General features: G+C 43.6%; 2 protein-coding genes across 2 annotated transcripts in view; one reads left to right on the forward strand and one right to left on the reverse strand.

The window, feature by feature from the left end:
* Positions 1-4,880: 4,880 nt before the first annotated feature.
* LOC124041391 (placenta-specific protein 9-like) lies at positions 4,881-11,815 on the forward strand. Its single transcript, XM_046358912.1, has 4 exons — positions 4,881-5,031; positions 5,130-5,221; positions 8,895-8,986; positions 10,281-11,815. Exons 2-4 carry the CDS (start codon positions 5,158-5,160, stop codon positions 10,434-10,436), a joined length of 312 nt encoding a protein of 103 aa, XP_046214868.1. The 5' UTR covers positions 4,881-5,031; positions 5,130-5,157; the 3' UTR covers positions 10,437-11,815.
* A 3,740-nt stretch (positions 11,816-15,555) lies between these two features.
* The window catches only part of LOC124041392 (serine/threonine-protein kinase 32C-like), a 156,728-nt gene continuing 144,495 nt past the window's right edge, over positions 15,556-27,788 (reverse strand). The window contains exon 12 of the mRNA XM_046358913.1: positions 15,556-19,042. Within this exon, the coding sequence (XP_046214869.1) occupies positions 18,847-19,042 (196 nt within the window). The 3' untranslated portion in view covers positions 15,556-18,846. The remainder of the gene's footprint in view (positions 19,043-27,788) is intronic.

A 27,788-nucleotide genomic window follows, 5' to 3' on the forward strand; every position in this document is an offset into this window, starting at 1 on the left:
TTCAATCGGTTACGTCACTTGCTCTGAGACCTTGAAGTAGTAGTTCCCCTTGCTCTGCAAGGGCCGCGGCTTTTGTGGAGCGATGGGTAACGATGCTTCGAGGGTGACTGTTGTCGATGTGTGCAGAAGGTCCCTGGTTCACGCCCGGGTATGGGTGAGGGGACGGTTTAAATTATACTGTTACACTAGCACCAGTTAGCCTCGAGCCAGGTGTTATGCAGGTGAATGAGGACCCAAAAGCGACTTGGCGAAAACAGAGTCTTTATTCCAGTAAAGGATATAAGCAATACTCCTGGACAATCAGAGCAGAAAACAAAACATAAAAAACTTAATTCCACTCGTAGTGACGAGGACAGACTGGAGACTCGACCATTAACTGTAGGTTGCCTCGGGAAGGCACCGACCGTAGCAGACTCAGACACCTGCTCACACGCAGCATCTGAGGGAAACAAGACACGACAGGGCGAGACAAAGACACAGCACGGCGAACATCATACAAGGATCCGACAGGACAGAAACGGAAAACAAGGGGAGAAATAGGGACTCTAATCAGAGGACAAGATAGGGAACAGGTGTGAAAAGACTAGATGATTGAGTAGGAGAATAGGAACAGCTGGGAGCAGGAACGGAACGATAGAGAGAGGAGAGAGAGGGAGGGAGAGAGAAAAAGGGAACTAACCTAATAAGACCAGCAGGGGGAAACGAACAGAAGGGAAAGCAAAATGACAAGACAATATAAGACAAAACATGACACCAGGCCCGTCTCCCGACTAGCAAACAAAATGACTCCAGCTACAATACCTCTTTTACCAATTGGCCTGGACCCTTTGTCGATACGGAGCCTCGCTGACCCATCACGACTCGTCCGCCGACGTAATTCCGTTCGATGTGCCCTCAACCGGCCTTTGCCGGACGTCGTTGAAGACGCTTCTGCTAGCCCCCGCTGTTAACTTTATGAACGCTGTGTCTCCCGCTTGCTAGCGTAGTAACTACTACCTAACGGCTTCCCTGTTTCATACATTGCTGTTCACTGGACCCTATGATCACTTGGCAACATAGCTGGTGCCTTCTGGACTGTTCATTAATCACGGTACTCCATTTTGTTTTATTTTGTCTGCCGGTCCCAGCCTCGAACCCAGGCCCTGTGTGTAGTTAACTGACCCTCTCTGCCCATTCATCGCCATTTTACCTGTTGTTGTCTTAGCTGAATTATCTGTTGTTGTCTTAGCTAGCTCTCCCAATCAAATCGTGTTTGCTTTATGCCTCACTTTATGTCTCTCTCTAATGTCAATATTCCTTGTATACTGTTGTTTAGGGTAGTTATCATTGTTTTATTTTACTGCGGAGCCCCTAGTCCCACTCAACATGCCTCAGATACCTCTTTTGTCCCACCTCCCACACATGCGGTGACCTCACCTAGCATAACTAGTGCCTCCAGAGATGCAACCTCTCTTGTCGTCACTCAATGCCTAGGTTTACCTACACTGTACCCGCACCCTACCATGTCCCTGTCTGTACATTATGCCCTGAATCAGTCCTACCACGCCCAGAAATCTCCAACGCACTAGACGACCTGTTTTGATAGCTTTTAGCCGTACCCTCATCCTACTGCTACTCTGTTCCTCGGGTGATGTAGAGGCTAACCCAGGCCCTGTGTGCCCCCAGGTGCTCTCATTTGTTGACTTCTGTAACTGTAAAAGCCTTGGTTTCATGCATGTTAACATCAGAAGCCTCCTCCCTAAGTTTGTTTTACTCACTGCTTTAGCACACTCCACCAACCCTGATGTCCTTGCTGTGTCTGAATCCTGGCTTAGGAAGGCCACCAAAAATTCTGAGATTTCCATCCCCAACTACAACAATTTCCGTCACGATAGAACTTCCAAAGGGGGAGGAGTTGCAATCTACTGCAGATATTCCTGCAAAGTTCTGTCATACTTTTCAGGTCTATGCCCAAACAGTTTGAGCTTCTAATTTTCAAAATTAATCTCTCCAGAAATACGTCTCTCACTGTTGAGATCATAGGATCCACTGAGCAGGCTGTTATAGACCCTCTTCAGCTCCCAGCTGTGCCCTGGACACCATATGTGAATTGATTGCCCCCCATCTATCTTCAGAGTTTGTTCTGTTAGATGACCTAAACTGGGATATGCTTAACACCCCGGCTGTCCTACAATCTAAGATATATGCCCTCAATCTCACATAAATGATCAAGGAACCAATCAGGTACAACCCTAAATCTGTAAACATGGGCACCCTCATAGATATTATCCTGACCAACTTGCCCTCCAAATACTCCTCTGCTCTTTTCAATCAGGATCTCAGTGATCACTGCCTCATTGCCTGCATCCGTTATGGGTCTGCGGTCAAACAACCCCCACTCATCACTGTTAAATGCTCCCTGAAACACTTCTGCGAGCAGGCTTTTCTAATCAACCTGGCCCGGGTATCCTGGAAGGATATTGACCTCATCCCGTCAGTAGGGGATGCCTGATTATTCTTTAAAAGAAAATTCCTCACCATTTTAAATAAGCATGCCCCTTTCAAAAGATGTAGACCTAAGAACAGATATAGCCCTTGGTTCACTCCAGTCCTGACTGCCCTTGGTCAGCATAAAAACACCCCTGTGGTGTACTGCACTAGCATTGAATAGTCAGGAACCAATACACACAGTCAGTTCCCAAAAAATTGGGACACTGTGAAGTCCATGGAGAAAAAGAGACCACCTCCCAGCTGCCCACTGCACTGAGGCTAGGAAACCCTGTTACCAACAGCTCCGCACCCCCGACAACTACTTGCCCAAGCCTCTCCAGCTTCTCCTTCACCAAAATCCAGATGTTCTGAAAGAGTTGCAAAACCTGGACCCGTACAAATCAGCTGGGCTAGACAATCTGGATCCTCACTTTCTAAAATTATCCGCTGCCATTGTTGCAACCCCTATTAATAGTCTGTTCAACCTCTCTTTCATATTGTCCAAGATTCCTAAAGATTGGAAAGCTGCCGCGGTCATCCCCTCTTCAAAGGGGGTGACACTCTAGACCCAAACTGTTACAGACCAATATCCATCCTGCCCTGCCTTTCTAAAGTCTTCGAAAGCCAAGTTAACAAAGAGATCACTGACCATTTCGAATCCTACTGTACCTTCTCTGCCGTGCAATCCGGTTTCCGAGCCGGTCACGGGTGCACCTCAGCCATGCTCAAGGTACTAAACGATATCATAACCGCCATCGGTAAAAAGACAGTACTGCAGCCGTTTTCATCGACCTGGCCAAGGCTTTCGACTCTGTCAATCACCATATTCTTATCGGCAGACTCAACAGCCTTGGTTTCTCAAATAACTGCCTCGCCTGGTTCACCAACTACTTCTCAGATAGAGTTCAGTGTGTCAAATCGGAGGGCCTGTTGTCCGGACCTCTGGCAGTCACTATGGGCGTGCCTCTGTATACGTATATCAATGATGTTTCTCTTGCTGCGGGTGATTCCTTGATCCACCTCTACGTAGACGGCACCATTCGGCATACATCTGGCCCTTCTTTGGACACTGTGTTAACAAACCTATAAACGAGCTTCAATGCCATACAACACTCCTTCCGTGGCCTCCAACTGCTCTTAAACGCTAGTAAAACTAAATGCATGCTCTTCAACCAATCACTGCCCGCACCCGCCCGTCCGACTAGCATCACTACTCTGGACAGTTCTGACTTAGAATATGTGGACAACTACAAATACCTAGGTGTCTGGCTAGACTGTAAACTCTCCTTCCAGACTCATATTAATCATCTCCAATCCAAAATTAAATCTAGTATCGGGTTCCTATTTCGCAACAAAGCATCCTTCACTCATGCTGCCAAAAATGCCCTCATAAAACTGACTATCCTACCGATCCTCGATTTCGGCGATGTAATTTTCAAAATAGGCTCCAACACTCTAATCAGTAAACTGGATGCAGTCTATAACAGTGCCATCTGTTTTGTCACCAAAGTCCCATATACCACCCACCACCGCGACCTGTATGCTCTCGTCGGCTGGCCCTCGCTACATATTCGTTGCCAGACCCACTGGTTCCAGGTCATCTATAAGTCTTTGCTAGGTAAAGCTCCGCCTTATCTCAGCTCACTGGTCACCATAACAACACCCACCTGTAGCACGCGCTCCAGCAGGTATATCTCACTGGTCATCCCCAAAGCCAACTGCTCCTTTGGCTGCCTTTCCTGCCAGTTCTCTGCTGCCAATGACTGGAACGAATTGCAAAAATAGCTGAAATTGGAGACATATCTCCCTCACTAATTTTAAGCATCAGCTATTTGAGCAGCTTATCGATCGCTGCAGCTGTACCCAGCCCATCTGTAAATAGCCCATCCAACTACCTACCTCATCCCCATATTGTTTTTATTTACTTTTTTTTGCTCTTTTGTACACCAGTATTTCTACTTGCACATCATCATCTGCATATCTATCACTCCAGTGTTAATTTGCTAAATTGTAATTACTTCGCTACTATGGCCTATTTATTGCCTTACCTCATTACTCCATTTGCACACATTGTATATAGATTTGTCTATTGTGTTATTGACCATACTTTTGTTTATCCCATGTGTAACTCTGTGTTGTTCATTGTCGCACTGCTTTGCTTTATCTTGGCCAGGTCGCAGTCGTAAATGAGAACTTGTTCTCAACTGGCCTACCCGGTTAAATAAAGGTGAAATATATATATATTTTTTAAATAGACTCTTAAGGATGATTTTTTCCTTCACTCTGAATTCACCCAGTGTGTCATTACATATCATATCGTTCCACAATGATTACAACCCCACCTTCATGCCCTTCCTGCTAAATGTTATCCGTGTTGGAGTATGCTTCAGTGCAGGCTCCAGCTAGGCTGAGGAGTTCCACCCTAGAAACAACCCCCCACCCCTCCCCTCAGATAAAGGGCTTTTGTTCTGCATCTAATGTTTTCATTAGGAAACTGGGTGCAGCCGAGGGAAGAGGAGAGACAGAGAGACTTTCAATACGTTTTTGGGCACTGAATACACTGTGAGTATTTCTTTCTCTCTTTATTCCTCTTTCTTTTCTACTTCCTCCATATTTCTCTCATTGCAAGAGACAGTTAAGACTCTGCTTTCACCCTCCAGCTGTACTCCAAGTTTCCTCTCCTACGCCATGACCCGCCCCTACACCATCTCACTTGGACTCCTGCTCCTCCTCATTGGCTACGCAGCGGCAGGTAAGAGACATGATTGGGTGTTGCTGGGGTTAGAGGTCATAGGGGAAAGGGCAGGGGGCACAGGAGATGGGTAAAAAAAACATCAATAGGTGTGTTGTTTACTCTGTCAGATTCTGTTTTCATCTGGAACCAAAAATGATTTTCCTATGGGGACACTTTTGTTACCCTGTTTTCTAAGAGTGTAGCAATGCAGAGCACTCACCATGCAATGGAGTTGAAGAGTTATTTGTGCTTAGTGAATCGCTGGAAATCATTTTTAAAATCAATCAATCAAATGTTTTTATGAAGCCCATTTTATATCTGCCGATGTCACCAAGTGTTGTACAGAAACCCAGCCTAAAACCCCAAACAGCAAGCCATGCAGATGTAGAAGCGTAATGAGATGTCGAAGCTTACATGAATTGGGGATCTTTCCACTGTGAAATGGACCTGCTCTTTAAGGAATATCAATCTTGGTCATTCAGCATATAGGTTACAGGATGTGTGTGTGCGGAGGTGATGGTTGGATGAACATGTGTGCGTGTGTGTGTGTGAGAGAGAGAGAGAAAAAGGCCGTGTCTGAATACCCAGACTAGAGTATTAAATAGTATGAGAAAGAAATGATGTTTTATAGTATGTGAAGTTTAGAAAGTAGTTTTCTGAATGAATCATTAAATGCGCAAATGCGATGACTCCCGCCATTCTTTAATTTTGGTGCAACGCGTCAATTTATCTGATTATCAGCTGTTGTGGAACACGTGAGTTGGAAAAGACAATTGAATTAAAATGCCAAAATGGGTATACAGTTTATGTAGTACGCTAGTCTGGGTATTCAGACACGGCTAGAGAAGAGAGAGAGACAGAGAGAGAGACAGAGAGAGAGAGAGAGAGAGAGAGAGAGAGAGAGAGAGAGACAGAGAGAGAGTGACAGAGAGAGAGACAGAGAGAGAGAGAGAGAGAGAGAGAGAGAGAGAGAGAGAGAGAGAGAGAGAGAGAGAGCGAGAGAGAAAAGGGACTCATGGGGTTAGAACATCTGTTTCTTATTTTTAAAGCGTCATCGACCATTCTCCATGTAGTACTTCATCAGTACAGTGTTTGACTACAAACATCTTCAATCGTATTCATATGTCCTGTGTCTGTCTCCAAACCTATCATTCCAACCTTGTTCATTGCTCAAACTGACTTCCAGAGAAAATCACAAACACTTCGGTCACTCCTCCATATCCTACTCAATATAGGCTTGAGTGTGACTTCATACACCAGGAATGGCCAACTGTGGCAACAACACATAGAACCACACATTTCTCGCTCTCTCTGCCAACACACTATCGATCCAGGAAATAGCCTGGAGATCTGACTAACAACTTGTTAGTCTTATTTTCATTGGCGGGCCTGTATTAGGCAATAGCTGGTTTGTGGGACCACTGGTGTTGTGTACTAACTGATCTAATGTTCTGACTCAGACTGTGTTCTTCATTATTCACTCCACCGCAAACACGCACGCCATCTTCCCGAACCCTGTCTCCCAGGGCAGAGTGTGTTAGATCAGGCTCCTGTGGGCTGCTGTTTTTTCCTTTCCTATAGCCGGTTTCCTCTGAGTGTGTGGGTCAGTATTTCTCAACCTCCTGGTGCAACTATGATAGAATACACAAAGGAGTGTGCACTTCATCAGGCATGTCATCATCTGCCTCATTTGCCTTTGTCCAACACACGCTCCCCCCAGACAAGCTTTAGCTGCAGTCTTAGGGCCTTTTGGTGTCCCGACATGTTGATAGCCAAACCAGAGAAGCACAGGCTGTTTTAACTAACAGAGCAGGGAATTCTGACATTCAACCGCAAACCACTACGCTCCGATTACATACGCTGGATAGCCATAGGACCGAGACGGCATCCTGCCTGCATCGGTGTGCCCGTGTGTTTGTTTGTTATCACGTGCTAAACTTCAATTCAAAGACAATGCCCTCCATGCATCTTTCACAGATTGTGATCAATTGACATGTCACACGTCTCCCTCAGGGAAAAAGCCTTGAAGTTTGCCGACCGGCTAATGTGTCCAGATGGATTTCACATACGGGAAGTTATGGGACCGTCTGTAGTACTGACGCAGAGACATGTGGTGCGTTTTTCTATTGAGAGAAATCCAAAGAGGAGCTCCATCTCACATTCATCCTTTGGGATTCCTTGGCTTTTCTCCCGGGTCCACTTGGCATGCTCTGTGGTGGTGTAATGGAGCTTATGAAATTGTACCGTGGGATAGCGCCATAAAAACAGCACAACTGGTAATTCATGACTGCTGTTCACAGGGCACTGGAGGACAGTCATGATGTTGGAAAAGTAAATGCTCCTTATGTTGTGTTACTTTTATGACCGGCAGGGAACAGACTACTATACATGTGAGAGAGGCCAAATTCAACCCTCAACAGACTGCTATATATATATATATGTTGTATGTAACGGTCTTTGTTCTGTGTTTGTAATGCCTTTTAGTGTGCATGTCTACATTTAAAAAACATTCCTACGGTCCTAGGACGATATATAGTAAGAAAGACATTTCCAGCTTGAATGCTTTATGTTAAAACGTTCTGTGACGTCATGGAAACCAGGTGCAACAGGAAGTGTGGCTGAAGAGAATAGACAGGGCTCCATGCCATAGATTATACTGTACATGCTCTATGCGTCATTAAGAAGACACCTGTCTTCACAGACAAACGGACCACACATCCCAGCCACATTCCTCACTGCCATAACCACCAGCCACCAGCGCTTCAGCTCACAGAGAAAAATAAGGGCTCTTAAAAAGGGGTAGGTGGTTAATTGGAACCATAAAACCTGCATGGAAAATGGAAAAAGGTGGTCGAACAACGTATGGATGTTTTTCCATGTTTCTCCACCACACCCAACCCATAAAGGTTCAAGGTTGATTCCAACTGAGAGCACCACACAGTTCACTGCCAGACAAAGTGTTGAGTTGTGTATCAAAGCTAAGCCAAAAGGTGTAGTCTATTTGGCCTAAGGTTATGCAAGTATGCAATGCTGCACTAACTCTGTCCCATACTGCACTGACTCTGGATCATCGGCATCTCTTCTGAATAAACTGGGTCACGGCCTGGTGAAAGTGAGGGTGTACTGATCCTGGTTCCGTTTGCTGGAGCGCCATGTCAGCAGAATGGCATGTGGCTAGGGGTTTGTGGTGAACTGATTGGCTGGGCAGCAGGCTGCCTGCAGAGCGGAGCTGTAGAGGTAATAGAAAACACGTTGAACGGTCTGTGAACCAGACAGACGGGAGAGGGAGGGAGAACAAGGGAGAGGAGACAAGGAAGACTTGTTTTGGTGACCTTTACAGATTAGTTGGATGCAGATTAGTTGGATTCATAATGGAACAGAACTGAGTTTTTTTCTCATTTCTGCAGAGAATAAATTAAGCTGTGGATAGAGATAGTATAGAAAAAAAATACACTGGGTTTTCTCAGGGAGGTTTTGAGAATTCTGCTCTGGTGTGTATTGAAGTCTATAAGTATGTCCTCTAGTCTAGCCTGTTTGAAGGATGTACAGTAAGACTAAGCTATTGAAATGATAAAAGAACAGGTGTTGGTTAAGTCAGAAATAAAGTGAGAAAACATGATCTGTTCTTCAAGATAACACATATTTGTCTTGTAATCCAAAATGATCCCTGCTGGCCTGTGTTTTCCATCAGGACCCGAGTCTGCGCTCCAACCCAGAGATGTCCGGTCGAGTGCCTGTCAGGACCACAGTACTCTTCATGACAGACTGGATGTAGTGGAGAAGGTGGAGTAGTAATCAATGCTGTTCACGGTCTTGTTTGGTCACACGTTAAACAAAACACATCTAATAAAGCCTTTAGAAACACGTTATAAGACATATGTTTCTGCTTCACAAACCACTCATAACCAAACCTCATGGCATAATAAAAGGTGATATAACAGGTCCTTACATATGCTGTGGTGTGACCTTTATGGCACTCTTTAGTATGACATAGTAATATTATATTATATTAATATATTATAATATATTCTTATTTAAGTAGTAGGACTTAAAGGGTTCAATCAGGAATTTGGAAGATTTCCCAGTGGTTTGTAACATTAATACTGTATATCAACTTGTTTTTCGTTTGATCGAAGGCCAAACTATCTGCACTATTTCCTTTTAAGGATCAGATTTTTTTTTAGCTAAAGAGCCCATCCAAACGAATCAGCAGTGGAATTCACTCAGTTACTAACATTTCTTCCTCTTTAAATTCACGCCACCCAGAGAGTATTGATGTTGAGTGAATATTGAGTGCATTTGAGGAGAACCTATCCTCGGCGGGTAGCCTAGCGTTGAGAGGCGATCCAGCAACCGGAGGGTTTCCAGTTTGAATCACGGGTCTGACAGGGAAAATATGTTAGGAAGTGAGCTGATAGCTGGAGGGTTGCTGGTATCAAATCCTAGATGCTGTTGTGCCCTTGAGCAAGGCACTTAAATCCTCAAAACAGTGGTGGGTATAGGATAGTTAAAAACAATGGTAATAGCTTCAGCTTGTACATTGATATGCTATATGGAAACTTTGCCATATCTTACTTACTATCCAATTCTTTAAAGAGATTCTCTGGTACTCCGATTCTCCGGTACTTTCTAGTCATTAGTTCTGAAAGTAGGCTCAAGACCCAAAAGTGATCCCCGAAAATTGCTTACTACGTCACATATGTGCAGATATGTGCACCGTGTCATTTCTCTCTCAATCGTTCTGCTAGCTGTCACTCAAATTGCTTGGGGGCTGGCCCATGTGGGGAGAATGTAGGGAAAATGGCACCACACAGCACCAGAAAATAATTGTTTTCATACTCGGGATTTCGTGGGTAATTAAGGTAAAACAGTAAATCTGCTCATAGTTTATGCATGTATGAACTACACATGGACACATCCAGCCCAAAGCGGGAGTTTAAAAAAATACTTACTAGTCGCTAAAGTTCCTTACTAGTCGCAAGTCTTTAAGATCGACACTCAGGTCTAGGTTAAAGGGACAGGGCCTAAGAATCCATGTGAGTTGGGCTGATAGATGGTCCCTGTCTGTCTCTTGCAGCATGTAGAGGACACAGTACAAAAGCTGGAGGCTGAGCTGGCCATGCTGCTGGATGCCATAGAAGCCCCCGAGTGGAGTCCCCTGCTGGAAACTGTTGGAAAACCATTGGTGGACATCCTGGACGGCCAGGGACTGGGAGAGAATGGCGACTCCTGAGAGAGGAAGAGGAGAAGATCTCTATTGAGCAGCTACTAATTCTACTTCACTTTAGCTTTAGGAAGTGATGAGGGTGCACCTGGCTAGGTCAAACAATGAAAGACTAAATGTACAGTCTCTGCTGTTTTGCTGAAGTTGTATTTTGTAAGTGGACAAAAAAGGTATAAAACAAGCCTTCTAAAGTGTAAACACAGGCTTAGTATATATTCTGTGGTATAGTCGCTGGATCACAACACGAAAGCTTATTTGTCCCCGTAATACACTGCTCTGTTCCTCGGGCACTCATCCTTTCTCTCGTCTTTGGCTGAACTTGAATCCCTACACCCAGGGGTAAGTGTGTCCCCAGCCTCTCCGGATGTTTACATTACCAGTTTCTCTGGTAATGTCTTCTGTTTTGGGTGGGATTGACCCTTTTCTGTCCCATGCCTCTCTTCCGCCCCCTGGTGGTGTCAGTCAAGAGTGACACATGCAGCACCGAGTCACAAGGTAGACCTTGCCCTTTAACACAGATCAAGAATCGGGTTACCCTAACCCCCAATCCAATACCAAACCATTAGGAGGCTGTAAATAATACCTGACCCTGTATCCGTGGTTAGGGACCACTAATCATCTCAATGTGGATGAATGACAAAAACAAAATCATTACAGAGACTACTAGAAGGAATGTATTTATTTATCAAAGCAGTTAAAGCACTATGTTTCAATACACAGAGCAGTTTGAATAGGTACAGTACAAGGCTTCCACTGAGACCCAGGCTAGTTGCAAGTGTATTTATTTAGTCACCATAAAAATCTTACAGAACATGTTCAAAATCGGATCACAAAAAGGAGAGGGGTCATAGATCATCAAACCAGTTTTTTTTTTGTTCTTAAAAATAATGTACACTATTTTACTAAATGTTTCTACAAAGATCAGACACTAATGTTAGATGTGAGAGCGTTGATCCTTATCCAGTTCACGGTAAAGGTGCTGTGGTAGTTGTTCACTCGCTCTGTAACAATGCTGTTTGAAACACCCAGGTAAATATACTTACAACAATGTTATCCGATAAACTAGAATGTAAACACATTGGTAAGAACATGGTTTCGATTTTTTTGCGAGTTAGGCAAGCAACATCCGATCAGGAATGGAGATGAATTTTAGATACCAAGGGAACGATATTAGGCTACAATATTGTTGAAAAAAGCTATCCAGGGTTCTATTAAATCCCATGACTATTCATTACAATTACTGAACATAATTACATGGCCATTTCTAGCAGTGGAGACTGAGCATCCAATCAACTTTTGAATCTAATCGTCATTAGAGAGGACAATGTAAAGAGATGTCGAAGAGCTGTATATATACTGTATATAATAAACCTGTGGTTTGAATTGAAGAGAGCGGCCCAGAAGTGTAGAAGAAGGTTATCAAGGGTCTGGAAGGATTCTGTATGGAGGAATGGTCTAAAATCCCCCCCCCCCAAAAAAAAAAATCCCTACTGTTATCCTCGTGAGGTATTGAAAGGTATTGAAAAAAGGGTGACAATAATTTTGACCCCTACCTTTTGAAAAAAGTCATAATATGATAGTATATGTCATTTAGCAGACGCTTTTATGCAAATATGAAAGTATTACTTGTTAAACAAAATATCTTTCTCTGAGCAGTTGTATTAGTATAAAATAATATTTTTAGCATACAATATAGCTCAGTATTTGAATTATTTATATGGTCATTTTTGCTAATTTTTTTCAAGGGTGTGATTTATTTCAGACCCCACTGCATGTGTGTGTGTGTGTATACATACATACATACATACATACATACATACATACATACATACATGCATACATGCATGCATGCATGCATGCATGCATGCATGCATACATGCATACATACATACATACATACATACATACATACATACATACATACATACATACATACATACATACATACATACATACATACATGCATGCATTGCATTCGTACAGTATTCAGACCCATTGACTAAGTTTTTGATACGTTACAGCCTTATTAAAAAATTGATTTAATTGTTCCCCCCCCATCAATCTACCCCATAATGACAAAGCAAAAACAGGTTTTTAGACGTTTACTTAAAAAATGTAAACTGAAATATCACATTTACAAAAGTATTCAGACCCTTTACCCATTACTTTGTTGAAGCACCATTGAGAGTCCTTTAGGTGCCGAGACTTCTTGTGTATGACGCTACAAGCTTAGAACACGTGTATTTAGGGAGTTTCTCCCATTCTTCTCTGCAGATCCTTTCAAGCTCTGTCAGGTTGGATGGGGAGCTTCGCTGCACAGCTATTTTCAGGTCTCTCCAGAGATGTTCGATCGGGTTCTTCAGGTCTCTCCAGTGATGTTTGATTGGGTTCAAGTCCGGTTTCTGGCTGGGCCACTCAAGGACATTCAGAGAAGCCACTCCTGCGTTGTCTTGGCTATGTGCTTAGGGTTGTTGTCCTGTTGGAAGGTGAACCTTCATCCCAGTCTGAGGTCCTGAGCTCTCTGGAGCAGGTTTTTTTCAAGGATCTCTCTTTCCCTCAATCCTGACTAGTCTCCCAGTCCCTGACGCTGAAAAACATCATGATGCTGCCACCACCATGCTTCACCGTAGGGATGGTGCCAATTTCCTCCAGATGTGACGCTTGGCATTCAGGCCAAAGAGTTCAATCCAGAGAATCTTGTTTCTCGTGGTCTGAGAGTCCTTTAGGTGCCTTTTAGCAAACTCCAAGCGGACTCTCATGTGCCTTTTACTGAGGAGTGGCTTCCATCTGGCCACTCTACCATAAAGGCCTGATTGGTGGAGTGCTGCAGAGATGGTTGTTCTTCTGGAAGGGTCTCCCATCTCCACAGAGGAACTCTGGAGCTCTGTCAGTGTGACCATCAGGATCTTGGTCACCTTCCTGACCAAGGCCCTTCTCCACCGATTGTGCAGTTTGGCCAGGCAGACAGCTCTAGGAAGTGTTTTGGTGGTTCCAAACTTCTTCCATTTAAGAATGATGGAGGCCACTGTGTTCTTTGGGACCTTCAATGCTGCAAAATGTTTTGGTACCCTTCTCCAGATCTGTGCCTCAACACAATCCTGTCTCTGAGCTCTATGGACAATTCCTTTTACCTCATGGCTTGGTTTTTGCTCTGACATCCACTGTCAACTGTGAGATCGTACATAGACAGGTGTGTGGTTTTCCAAATCATGTCCAATCAATTGAATTTACCACAGGTGGACTCCAATCACATTGTAGAAACATCTCAAGGATGATCAATGGAAACAGGATGCACCGGAGCTCAATTTCAAGTCTCATAGCAAATGGTCTGAATACTTATGTAAATAAAGGTATTTCTGTTTTTAATACATTTGCAAAAATGTCTAAAAACCTGTTTTCGCTTTGTCGTTATGGGGTATTGTGTGTAGATTTATGAGGAAAAACAACTATTTAATCGATTTTAGAATAAGGCTGTAACTTAACAAAATGTGGAACAAGTCAATGGGTCTGAATACTTTCCAAATACACTGTGTGTGTGTATACACACACTACTGATCAAAAGTTTTAGAATACCTCCTCAGTCGGGTTTTTCTTTATTTGTACTATTTTCTGCATTGTAGAATAATAGTGAAGACATCAAAACTATGAAATAACACATATGGAATAATGTAGTAACCAAAAAAGTGTTAAACAAATCAAAATATATTTTATATTTGAGATCATTCAAATAGCCACCCTTTGCCTTGATGGCAGCTTTGCACACGCTTTCTCCAAACCAGCTTCATGAGGTAGTCACCTGGAATGCATTTTAATTAAGAGGTGTGCATTCTTCAAAGTTAATTTATGGAATTTCTTTCCTTCTTAATGAGTTTAAGCCAATCAGTTGTGTTGTGACAACATATGGGGGTAATATAGAAGATATCCCTATTTGGTAAAAGACCAAGTCCATATTATGGCAAGAACAGCTCAAATAAGCAAAGAGAAATGACAGTCCATCATTACTTTAAGACATGAAGGTCAGTCAATCGGAAAAATGTCAAGAACTTTGAAAATATCTTCCAGTGCAGTCACAAAAACCATCAAGCACTATGATGAAACTGGCTCTCATGAGGACCGCCACAGGAATGGAAGACCCAGAGTTACCTATGCTGCAGAGGATAGTTTCATTAAAGTTATCCGCCTCAGAAGTTGCAGTCCAAATAAATGCTTCACACAGTTCAAGTAACAGAAAAATCTCAGCATCAACTGTTCAGAGGGGACTGTGAATCAGGCCTTCATTGTCAAATTGCTGCAAAGAAACCACTACTAAAGGACACCAATAATAAGAAGAGACTTGCTTGGGCTAAGAAACATGAGCAATGGACATTAGACTGATGGACATTTTTCCTTTGGTCTGGAGATATTTTGTTCCAACCGCCATGTCTATGTGAGACGTGGTGTGAGTGAATGGATGATCTCTGCATATATGGTTCCCATAGTAAAGCATGGTGGAGGAGGTGTGATGGTGTGGGTGTGCTTTGCTGGTGACACTGTCTGTGATTTATTTAGATTTCAAGGCACACTTAACCAGCATGGCTACCACAGCATTCTGAAGCGATACGCCATCCCATCTGGTTTGGACTTAGTCCCACTATCATTTATTTTCAACAGGACATCTAGTCTTGAAGGAGTTTCCACATATGCTGAGCACTTGCTGGCTGCTTTTCCTTCACTCTGTGGTCCAACTGATCCCTAACCATCTCAATTGGGTTGTGGTTGGGTGATTATGGAGGCCAGGTAATCTGATGCAGCACTCCATCACGCTCCTTGGTCAAATAGCCCTTACACCACCTGGGGGTGTGTTGGGTCATTGTCCTGTTGGAAAAACAAATTATAGTCCCACTAAGCGCAAACCAGATGGGATGGTGTATCGCTGCAGAATGCTGTGGTAGCCATGCTGGTTAAGTGTGCTTTGAATTCTAAAATTCTAAACCAGCAGAGCACCCACACACCGTCACACCAACTCCTCCATGCTTCACGGTGGGAACCACACATGCAGAGATCATCTGTTCACCTACTCTGTGTCTCACAAAAACACACCGGTTGGAACACAAAATCTCAAATTTGAACTCATCAGACCAAAGGACAGATTTCCACTGGTCTAAAGTCCATTGCTCATGTTTCTTGGCCCAAGTAAGTCTGTTCTTATTGTTGGTGTCCTTAAGTAGTGGTTTCTTTGCAGCAATTCGACCAGGCCTGAAGGCCTGATTCACACAGTCTCCTCTGAACAGTTGATGTTGATGTGTCTGTTGAAGCACTTATTTAGGCTCTAATCTGAGGTGCAGTTAACTCTAATGTTAACTCTAATGAACTTATCCTCTGCAGCAGAGGTAACTCTCGGTCTTCCTTTCCTCCGCGGTCCTCATGAAAGCCAGTTTCATCATAGCGCTTGATGGTTTTTCTGACTACACTATCCACGATTATTATTATCACTATTATATTACTTCACTATTATTCTACCATAAAGAAAATAGTAAAAATAAGGAAAAACCCTGGAATGAGTAGGTATGTCCAAACTCTTGACTGGTACTGTATATGTATGTATGTATGTATGTTATTTAGCAGCAATTTAAGACTTTTCACATAGCCAAGACCATCTAAGGGCATACTTAAACACTGCCCCAAACCTTTGGGCTTATACCTTTTCCATATACATAACTAAGCACATAAAACTCTAACTTACCCACATTGGAGCATAATTACTGACATATTAAAACATCAATTTAAGGAAGGAAAAGCCTGTGCACTTGAACATATTCTTAAGACAAACTACGGGATGTCAAAAGTTACTGCATACAATCTAAAATATTATACCATCCGTTTAACATTGGGAATAAATGATTTGTACAGTTGTAGGAGGTCGTAAATCTTGTTTTTAGTAAACCTAGACATCACATAGACAGGCAAACAGGGCAGGGCTACACTGATTGGACGAGGCGAAAGTCAAGGTATGCTACTGCCATAGACTTAGACGACTCATCTTGGTATCTATACCATTATAGCGTCTGAGAGCATGGGCATCGCCATTGAAGTGGTCAAATTTCTTCTTCTTTTGTGTTTGAAAAATGCATACAGCTTATATTAGTGATTTACCACCACCTGCAGTGCAGGAGTCCTAAACCAAATCTTGTGTGTAATTTATTTATTGTGGCCACTAATGGCATTGATACAGCTTAATTAAAGCCATTTACCAACCAGGTAATCTGGTTGGAAGTAGAATTTGAAGTAGAAGCAAATGCTCTGATTATTAACTTATTGCTCCCAAGCATAGGAATCCCCACCCAGTTGACTACTTTAAAATTGAGGAAGCCCTCAATAGCAATGTCCATGAAAAAACAGATTATTGCCAAGTAAAGATCTCTATCCATCTCTATGGCCGAAGCTTGCATGTGCACATACTGTAAGCCATGCAAACCCTAGCATTTGGCTCTCCTACAAAATCAGAATAAAACCTTGAATAGAGGTACATGCAGTGTTCGAGACACTATCGCTGTAGTTAATGCGCTTATTTTTATAGGAAAACTGCATTTTTTCCCACCTCACCTTTAAGAGGCATCTTGATTTTTTATTATATAATTAAATACTATTTAATTCCTCCCAAAAAACATTAATTTATCTATAATCACAATAAAATGGTTGTATACAAATGATAGTATTTTCACTTGCTGAAGAAACAGTGGTTCAAAGCACAACAGAGAGGAAACATACATTCACACACTCAAAGTTCCTAAGAAATGGCTATGCAAATGGTAGAAAAGCTTTGGCATATGTGCCTACAAGTTGTGCCTGCACACTTGGAAATAAGATCAGTACAACAATGTATGAAGGTTTGGCTTCATACAACTCTTAATTTAGTAACATTTACGTTAATTTAGTAAGAAGTCCCACATAAAACTGTGGAGAGTTAGGCTAGTCTATTTACACGTGTTACTTTGTTAGGCCTTAGGGTTTTAAGGCGGACTATGCTACATGTTCCCAGATGCCCATGCTGAGAGTAAATGGCACCACCTTAAATGTACCACTGTCTCTACTAGGTGAAAGTTTAAACTACACAACTCAAAACACTGCCCAATGATAACTTTCTATATGAAATGATCGAGACAATCATATTTGAGAGACAATTGTCAAATTCCACTAGGTTATAGCTATTGTTGTCTATTAAAGGATAATGTAGCTATTCAAAAGTTGATCATTTCTGATCCATAGAAATAGAATGACTAGAACGACTGATCCCCTGTTAGTGACGAGGTTTGTGTTTAACAGGTAAGAACTGAAGCAGTACGAGCATATAGCCCACAATGGAACAGTGTGAGAAGAACAGCATCTTGGCAACAGTCACAGAGATCGATGGTGAGGGAAACCTTCCATTTACACCGCAGTTTGGAAATCTAACACCGTAGGGGAATATGTTTTGGTGGAGGAGCGTAATCACTGTAGGAAAATCAAACTGGCATGCTGATGCATAATGTAGATATAATTACGTGTGATGAATGGCTATTGATTAACAATCAACACCATTTAAAGTGGTTTTACAGTATTGAACTAGGGATTTATTTACACTTGCAAAACCTCCTTATCCTTAATGGCCCATACAGTATTATATGCTAATAAGGCTCACTCTCTGCGACTGGAAACAGTATTAACCTCTTAAAGTCTCTATCCACTGCACTACCTTAGAAATAGAATCACATAGAACATAGTAATATAATAGTAATCCTATTTCTATGTGCACTACACTGTATATTGGCATTGTGATACAATTATATATTATCATTGAAATGAAAGGCATTTGGGGAAGGTAACCCAACAGTACTATTGTAGATCTGAATAGGGTGCACAGAGAGAATGAGAGGGATTGAAAGAGCTACACAGGCAAAGAAAACAAAGAGTGCCTAACTCTATTTGAATAATTCAGCATGTGAGTTTGCAGTGGGAGCTACATCTAGTCGAGGTTGAAAGAGCAGAGAGGCTCTGCTAAAAAATATCTTACACTCTTAAACCTGGCTCCTATTGCTCTGTATGTCATCAGGCTCATGTACTGCGTCTGCGGCTACTGCTGCTTGTTATCCCCTCTCGTAATGATACCTTACCTTCATGCTATACTGTACGTTGCATAGAAGAGAGTTAGCGCTTACTCTAGGGGCGTGAAGGGCAGGACCGCTCTGGAACCTGCAGTCCCATTCATGCCTTAACAATGGATGCTACAGAAGACGAAATAGGGGAGCCATTTTGTGTCCTGCTGTGTATTGTTGTTCTGCTGTGCGTCCCTGTTCCCACAGTCATCATGGCTACATAGGAGAGGTTAAAGTATCTATAGGCATGGTTACACACACACACACACACACACCAGCCTGTGAGACCACCAGGTGGCGGTGTGGTGCTAGGAGCTTCCAGGAGAGGAGCAGACCGAGCCGCACATGCTCAGTTTGGAGGAGGACTCAGGTTCGGGTTCGGGATCCTCATCCTCTGTGCCTCCCTCAGCCTCTCCGGATCCGTCTCCGTCACCATCATCACCCCCCTCGGCAGCTCCTTCACACTCCCCTCCCTCTGCACCCTCCTCCTGACTCTTTTTCAACCTGAGAGACAGATGCAGACACACGCACCAACGCACACACACACACACAAACACAGACAGACGGAATAGAGAAAAAAGCCCATTCGTGATTAAAATACATAGTGGGAGTCTAAAGACTATGATATACTCTCTGTTCAGAAATGATGCCCAAGTAGTAAAAATAGAACTCAAGCTCCATTAATTACAGCAATAAAGAAACTCCATTTGCCATGCAGGAAGAATTCCAAATTATGCTGCAATCTCAGACACTGGTAAATAATGAATGGGGTATTCATTTAGATCAGGGCTGAACCAATATTCTCTCCCTCATGATCACAGAGCAGTCCCATATAGGGCTGTGGCGGTTACAAAATTTCATCAGCCGGTGATTGTCAAGCAAATAACTGTCGGTCTCAAGGTAATTGACCGTTAATTAACATAAACACATTTAGCATCTGCTGGCTTCCACACATAGTCTACAAGCCATTTTAAAATGTCTAATAAATCCATGTAACATACAGTAGCAGTCAAAAGTTTGGACACACCTACTCATTCCAGGGTTTTCATTTATTTTTACTATTTACATTATAGAATAATAGTGAAGACATCAAAACGGTGAAATAACACATATGGAATCATGTAGTAACCAAAAATGTGTTAAACAAAACAAAATATATTTTGATGACCACTTTGCAGAATACTTGGTGGTTTTTGAGGCCGGTTTGGTTTTGGTTTAACTTCTTCGAGATAGGGGGCGCTCTTTTAATTTTTGGATAAAAAACATTCCCGTTTTAAACAAGATATTTAGTCACGAAAAGATGCTCGACTATGCATGTAATTGACAGCTTTGGAAAGAAAAAACTCTGACGTTTCCAAAACGGCAAAGATATATTATGGCTAAGCAGTTGCTAGGGACTCTCCTGGAAGAAGCTAGCTAGCTTACAAAGAATAACAACAAAAAATATCTAGTTAACAGAAGAAAGGAAGACAAAATAAGGACAAAAGAAGGACAGAAGAAAAAGGAAAAGAAAGAGGACAACAAAGTGAAACAGTCAGCACTTCTATTGCAACTTCGTATTTCGTCGTCCTAACGTAGTCTACACTGCTATCTGCCCAGCAGCTAGCCAGCTAGCAAACGTCCACTGTCTACCGAATAGCAGCACTGTAGAAACTATTACACTCAACTGAACGACTTGATTAGTGTAGTGTTAGCTAGCTACATAGTTGTCTTTGCTGTCTTCGTATCCAAGATAATTGTGTAGTTTAGAGCGTGTAGTCTTAGAGTGATTATCTTAATTTACCGAGGTTAGCTAGCCAGCTATTTGTCGTCCTTAACGTAGGAGACACTGCTAGCTAGCCAACAGCTAGCCAACGTCTATTGAATAGAACTTCCGCACTCAACAACCCGGTCGCATTCCGCTTCGCTCCACAGGTAGTATCACATTTTTCATTTCATTTCATTACAGCACAACGGTTTGATTTGTTTGATCGTAGCTAGCTACATAGCTAGCTACATAGCCGTCTGTGTATCAAAGATAATTGTGTAGTCTAGAGCGATTTTCTAGGTTAGCTAGCCAGCTATTGTCGTTCTTTTAACGCAACGTAACGTAATCAACACTGCTAGCTAGCCAGCTAGCCCCCGAATAGCAGCACTGTAGAAACTACTACACTCAACGGAACGACTTGATTAGTGTAGTGTCAACAACGCAGCCACTGTCAGCTAGCCTACAAAGTCAACAACGCAGCCACTGCCAGCTAGCCTACTTCAGCAGTACTGTATCATTTTTTATAATTTTAGTCAATAAGATTCTTGCTACGTAAGCTTAACTTTCTGAACATTCGAGACGTGTAGTCCACTTGTCATTCCAATCTCCTTGCATTAGCGTAGCCTCTTCTGTAGCCTGTCAACTATGTGTCTGTCTATCCCTGTTCTCTCCTCTCTGCACAGACCATACAAACGCTCCACACCGCGTGGCCGCTGCCACCCTAATCTGGTGGTCCCAGCGCGCACGACCCACGTGGAGTTCCAGGTCTCCGGTAGCCTCTGGAACTGCCGATCTGCAGCCAACAAGGCAGAGTTCATCTCAGCCTATGCCTCCCTCCAGTCCCTCGACTTCTTGGCACTGACAGAAACATGGATCACCACAGATAACACTGCTACTCCTACTGCTCTCTCTTCGTCCGCCCACGTGTTCTCGCACACCCCGAGAGCTTCTGGTCAGCGGGGTGGTGGCATAGGGATCCTTATCTCTCCCATGTGGTCATTCTCTCTTTCTCCCCTTACCCATCTGTCTATCGCCTCCTTTGAATTTCATGCTGTCACAGTTACCAGCCCTTTCAAGCTTAACATCCTTATCATTTATCGCCCTCCAGGTCCCCTCGGAGAGTTCATCAATGAGCTTGATGCCTTGATAAGCTCCTTTCCTGAGGACGGCTCACCTCTCACAGTTCTGGGCGACTTTAACCTCCCCACGTCTACCTTTGACTCATTCCTCTCTGCCTCCTTCTTTCCACTCCTCTCCTCTTTTGACCTCACCCTCTCACCTTCCCCCCTACTCACAAGGCAGGCAATACGCTCGACCTCATCTTTACTAGATGCTGTTCTTCCACTAACCTCATTGCAACTCCCCTCCAAGTCTCCGACCACTACCTTGTATCCTTTTCCCTCTCGCTCTCATCCAACACTTCCCACACTGCCCCTACTCGGATGGTATCGCGCCGTCCCAACCTTCGCTCCCTCTCCCCCGCTACTCTCTCCTCTTCCATCCTATCATCTCTTCCCTCTGCTCAAACCTTCTCCAACCTATCTCCTGATTCTGCCTCCTCAACCCTCCTCTCCTCCCTTTCTGCATCCTTTGACTCTCTATGTCCCCTATCTTCCAGGCCGGCTCGGTCCTCCCCTCCCGCTCCGTGGCTTGACGACTCAATGCGAGCTCACAGAACAGGGCTCCGGAAGGCCGAGCGGAAATGGAGGAAAACTCGCCTCCCTGCGGACCTGGCATCCTTTCACTCCCTCCTCTCTACATTTTCCTCCTCTGTCTCTGCTGCTAAAGCCACTTTCTACCACTCTAAATTCCAAGCATCTGCCTCTAACCCTAGGAAGCTCTTTGCCACATTCTCCTCCCTCCTGAATCCTCCTCCCCCTCCCCCCCTCCTCCCTCTCTGCAGATGACTTCGTCAACCATTTTGAAAAGAAGGTCGACGACATCCGATCCTCGTTTGCTAAGTCAAACAACACCGCTGGTTCTGCTCACACTGCCCTACCCTGTGCTCTGACCTCTTTCTCCCCTCTCTCTCCAGATGAAATCTCGCGTCTTGTGACGGCCGGCCGCCCAACAACCTGCCCGCTCGACCCTATCCCCTCCTCTCTTCTCCAGACCATTTCCGGAGACCTTCTCCCTTACCTCACCTCGCTCATCAACTTATCCCTGACCGCTGGCTACGTCCCTTCCGTCTTCAAGAGAGCGAGAGTTGCACCCCTTCTGAAAAAACCTACACTCGATCCCTCCGATGTCAACAACTACAGACCAGTATCCCTTCTTTCTTTTCTCTCCAAAACTCTTGAACGTGCCGTCCTTGGTCAGCTCTCCCGCTATCTCTCTCAGAATGACCTTCTTGATCCAAATCAGTCAGGTTTCAAGACTAGTCATTCAACTGAGACTGCTCTTCTCTGTATCACGGAGGCGCTCCGCACCGCTAAAGCTAACTCTCTCTCCTCTGCTCTCATCCTTCTAGACCTATCGGCTGCCTTCGATACTGTGAACCATCAGATCCTCCTCTCCACCCTCTCCGAGTTGGGCATCTCCGGCGCGGCCCACGCTTGGATTGCGTCCTACCTGACAGGTCGCTCCTACCAGGTGGCGTGGCGAGAATCTGTCTCCTCACCACGCGCTCTCACCACTGGTGTCCCCCAGGGCTCTGTTCTAGGCCCTCTCCTATTCTCGCTATACACCAAGTCACTTGGCTCTGTCATAACCTCACATGGTCTCTCCTATCATTGCTATGCAGACGACACACAATTAATCTTCTCCTTTCCCCCTTCTGATGACCAGGTGGCGAATCGCATCTCTGCATGTCTGGCAGACATATCAGTGTGGATGACGGATCACCACCTCAAGCTGAACTTCGGCAAGACGGAGCTGCTCTTCCTCCCGGGGAAGGACTGCCCGTTCCATGATCTCGCCATCACGGTTGACAACTCCATTGTGTCCTCCTCCCAGAGCGCTAAGAACCTTGGCGTGATCCTGGACAACAAACTGTCGTTCTCAACTAACATCAAGGTGGTGGCCCGTTCCTGTAGGTTCATGCTCTACAACATCCGCAGAGTACGACCCTGCCTCACACAGGAAGCGGCGCAGGTCCTAATCCAGGCACTTGTCATCTCCCGTCTGGATTACTGCAACTCGCTGTTGGCTGGGCTCCCTGCCTGTGCCATTAAACCCCTACAACTCATCCAGAACGCCGCCCGTCTAGTGTTCAACCTTCCCAAGTTCTCTCACGTCACCCCGCTCCTCCGCTCTCTCCACTGGCTTCCAGTTGAAGCTCGCATCCGCTACAAGACCATGGTGCTTGCCTACGGAGCTGTGAGGGGAACGGCACCTCAGTACCTCCAGGCTCTGATCAGGCCCTACACCCAAATAAGGGCACTGCGTTCATCCACCTCTGGCCTGCTCGCCTCCCTACCACTGAGGAAGTACAGTTCCCGCTCAGCTCAGTCAAAACTGTTCGCTGCTCTGGCTCCCCAATGGTGGAACAAACTCCCTCACGACGCCAGGACAGCGGAGTCAATCACCACCTTCCGGAGACACTTGAAACCCCACCTCTTTAAGGAATACCTAGGATAGGATAAAGTAATCCTTCTCACCCCCCTTAAAATATTTAGATGCACTATTGTAAAGTGGTTGTTCCACTGGATAAGGTGAATGCACCAATTTGTAAGTCGCTCTGGATAAGAGCGTCTGCTAAATGACTTAAATGTAAAATGTAAATGTAATATTATCTGTGAGTGCCCCAGAACTAATGCTACAGGCGAAACCAAGATGACGTTTCATATAGGAAATGCCCCAGATTCTGAAGGCGCTGTGTTCCAATGTCTCCCTATATGGCTGTGAATGCGCCAGGAATGAGCCTGCCCTTTCTGTCGTTTCCCCAAGGTGTCTGCAACATTGTGACGTATTTGTAGGAATATCATTGGAAGATTGACCATAAGAGACTACATTTACCAGGTGTCCGCCCGGTGTCCTGCATCGAAATTATTGCGTAATCTCCAGGTCCATGCTCGTTCCATTTCTTCAGAGGAGAAACTAAACTGCCACGAATTACTTATCATCGAATAGATATGTGAAAAACACCTTGAGGATTGATTCTAAACAACGTTTGCCATGTTTCTGTCGATATTATGGAGTTAATTTGGAAAAACGTTCGCGTTTTAATGACTTAATTTTCGGGTTTTTTCATACCCAAACGTGATGAAGAAAACGGAGCGATTTGTCTACACAAATAATCTTTTTGTAAAAACTGAACATTTGCTATCTAACTGAGCGTCTCCTCATTGAAAACATCTGAAGTTCTTCAAAGGTAAATGATTTTATTTGAATGCTTTTCTTGTTTTTGTGAAAATGTTGCATGCTGAATGCTAGGCTAAATGCTATGCTAGGCTATTAATACTCTTACACAAATGCTTGTTTAGCTATGGTTCAAAAGCATATTTTTAAAATCTGAAATGACAGTGTGGTTAACAAAAGGCTAAGCTTGAGAGCAAATATATTTATTTCATTTCATTTGCGATTTTCATGAATAGTTAACGTTGCGTTATGGTAATGAGCTTGAGGCTGTATTCACGATCCCGGATCCGGGATGGCTAGAATCAAGAGGTTAATCATTTAAAAAATAATAGCTTTATTTTATTTTAATAATGACAAAATGATTTTAGCTTTTCTTTATTGATTTATTTTTTGCTTTTGAATGGAAATTAGTTAACATTCAAAATATTCCATTCTCTGTCAAATCCACATTAAGTAGACATAAATAGGAAATTACTATGAAATAATAATATATTTCAGTTATTTATACTGTACTGCTTGGCATTCCTTAAAGTCATCATCTCATCTCGGCTCAGGCAGTAGCAGCCAGACCATCGAATGTTATCTCTGTGCTCCCCATACTGTAGTCTTTAGTCATCCTATTTAGCTTGGCTAGTCCGACTGAGTATGCTGCGGAGCTTTCTCGCTAAATAATTTGACTAGTTCTTCAAAATAGATAAGGCATACTTTGTCTCTATCCCTCTCATCATTGTGTTGTGTACTGTACATTCCTCTCTAATGTGGTCTATGCGGATCTAACCTGAAGTAGCAGGCATAAAAGTGTATCTGTCTGAGACAGAAAGAACAGGTGCAATGGATTATGTTCATTGTAGTCAATTACCACGTTTCTGCGCTAAACTAGGTTGAATATTTGCTTAATGAAAACCAAATCGCTCTTCAGCCCAGCGTCCCACATAGTTCTTAACCTGAAGTAGCAGGCATAAAAGTGTATCTGTCTGAGACAGAAAGAACAGGTGCAATGGATTATGTTCATTGTAGTCAATTACCACGTTTCTGCGCTAAACTAGGTTGAATATTTGCTTAATGAAAACCAAATCGCTCTTCAGCCCAGCGTCCCACATAGTTCTTGACTTGATTTCTCTCATTAATTATTTGATTTCTCTCTAGAGAAAATGAAAAAGAACTTAATGGAATTGATGTAATTGAACCAACGTCGGTGAATTAATTGTTTAGTAAGAAAGTTTAAATTAAAAAATGGGTTAATCGCTCAGCACTAATAGAGGAATGTCAGTGTCACTGGAAGCTACATGGTCAGGAAGGATGCAGAATATAAACAGTTATTCACCATAAAACTTAAAAATGGCAGAAACGAAAAACTAATGAGGCTAATTCATTCTACCACATTTTAACCCTTGATATGATGACCACATATTGCATCACTGTTCTATAAGGAATAGATACCATTGCAAATAATGGTCATAGCTCTATGATAAGGTTATATAAGTTAACAATGATTTTAATGTTAATAAGCTTTTCATTAGACCCTGGGGTTCTCTTTCAGTTGTTAGTTTAAATATCTCACAAGTGGGATTCACCAGAATCTCTAAGGAGCTTGAAGAACCAAATGTACACATCTGTCAGAGATAGACATGTCGAGTGGCGAATGAGGGAGCCGCTCCCCTCATACTAAAGAGCCACTCGCCCGCCCCAATCATACTTACCTCTCTTATTCTCAGAATAGTTATATCCAACTCTCCCCAGCACGACTTGACCTGTTTTCCTATTTAACTATTCACATGTGTGCCGTCAAGGTTATGATGCGGAGCGCAGGGTTTTCAGCTCTCGTATTTTGTGTTGGGTGAATTTACTGAAAATATTTTTACTTAGGGTTGTATGGCGTTGAAGCTCGTCTGGAGGTTAGTTAACACAGTGTCCAGAAGTATACAGAATGCGTAGAAGTGGATTAGAGAATCACCAGCAGCAAGAGCGACATCATTGATGTTTTCAGAGAAGAGAGTCGGCCCGAGAATTGAACCCTGTGGCACCCCCATAGAGACTGCCAGAGGTCCGGACAACAGGCCCTCCAATTTGACACACTGAACTCGGTCTGTGAAGTATTTAGTGAACCAGGTGAGGCAGTCATTTGAGAAACCAAGGCTGTTGATTCTGCGTGTGGTGTGGAGTGTGTGTGGTGATTGGAGTCGAAAGCCTTGGCCAGGTCGATGAATAAAGCTGCACAGTATTGTCTCTTATCGATGGCGGTTATGATATCGTTTAGTACCTTGAACATGGCTGAGGTGCACCCATGACCAGCTCGGAAACCAGATTGCATAGCGGAGAAGGTATGGTGGAATTCTAAATGGTCAGTGATCTGTTTGTTAACTTGGCTTTCGAAGACCTTAGAAAGGCAGGGTAGGATATATATAGGTCTGTAGCAGTTTGGGTCTAGAGTGTATCCCCCTTTAAAGAGGGGGATGACCGCGACAGCTTTCCAGTCTTTAGGGATCTCAGATGATACGAAAGAGATTGAACAGGCTAGTAATAGGGGCTGCAACAATTTCGGCGGATAATTTTTAGAAAGAGAGGGTCCAGATTGTCTAGTCCGGCTGATGTGTAGGGGTCCAGATTTTGCAGCTCTTTCAGAACATCAGCTATCTGGATTTGGGTGAAGGAGAAATGGGGGAGGCAATTACAAATACCTAAGTGTCTGGTTAGACTGTAAACTCTCCTTCCAGACTCACATTAAGCATCTCCAATACAAAATTAAATCTAGAATCGGCTTCCTATTTCGCAACAAAGCATCCTTTACTCATGCTGCCAAATATACCCTTGTAAAACTGACTATCCTACTGATCCTCGACTTCAGCGATGTAATTTACAAAATAGGCTCCAACATTCTAATCAGTAAATTGGATGCAGTCTATCAAAGTGCCATCCGTTTTGTCAACAAAGCCCCATATACTACCCACCACTGCGACCTGTATGCTCTCGCTGGCTGGCCCTTGCTTCATATTCATCGCCAAACCCACTGGCTCCAGGTCATCTATAAGTCTTTGCTAGGTAAAGCCCCACTTTATCTCAGCTCACTGGCCACCATAGCAGCACCCACACATGCTCCAGCAGGCAAATTTCACTGGTCACCCCAAAAGCCAATTCCTCCTTTGGCTGCCTTTCCTTCCAGTTCTCTGCTGCCAATGACTGGAACGAACAGCAAAATCACTGAAG

Source organism: Oncorhynchus gorbuscha, linkage group LG08, assembly GCF_021184085.1.
Source record: "Oncorhynchus gorbuscha isolate QuinsamMale2020 ecotype Even-year linkage group LG08, OgorEven_v1.0, whole genome shotgun sequence".
Lineage (NCBI taxonomy): Eukaryota > Metazoa > Chordata > Actinopteri > Salmoniformes > Salmonidae > Oncorhynchus > Oncorhynchus gorbuscha.

Excerpts from the sequence above, each read along its gene's own strand:
- LOC124041391 (XM_046358912.1), top strand. The coding sequence starts at position 5,158 with ATGACCCGCCCCTACACCATCTCACTTGGACTCCTGCTCCTCCTCATT. Across the intron at positions 5,222-8,894 it reads CATTGGCTACGCAGCGGCAG|GACCCGAGTCTGCGCTCCAA; the intron begins GTAAGAGACATG and ends GTTTTCCATCAG. Across the intron at positions 8,987-10,280 it reads GACTGGATGTAGTGGAGAAG|CATGTAGAGGACACAGTACA; the intron begins GTGGAGTAGTAA and ends TGTCTCTTGCAG.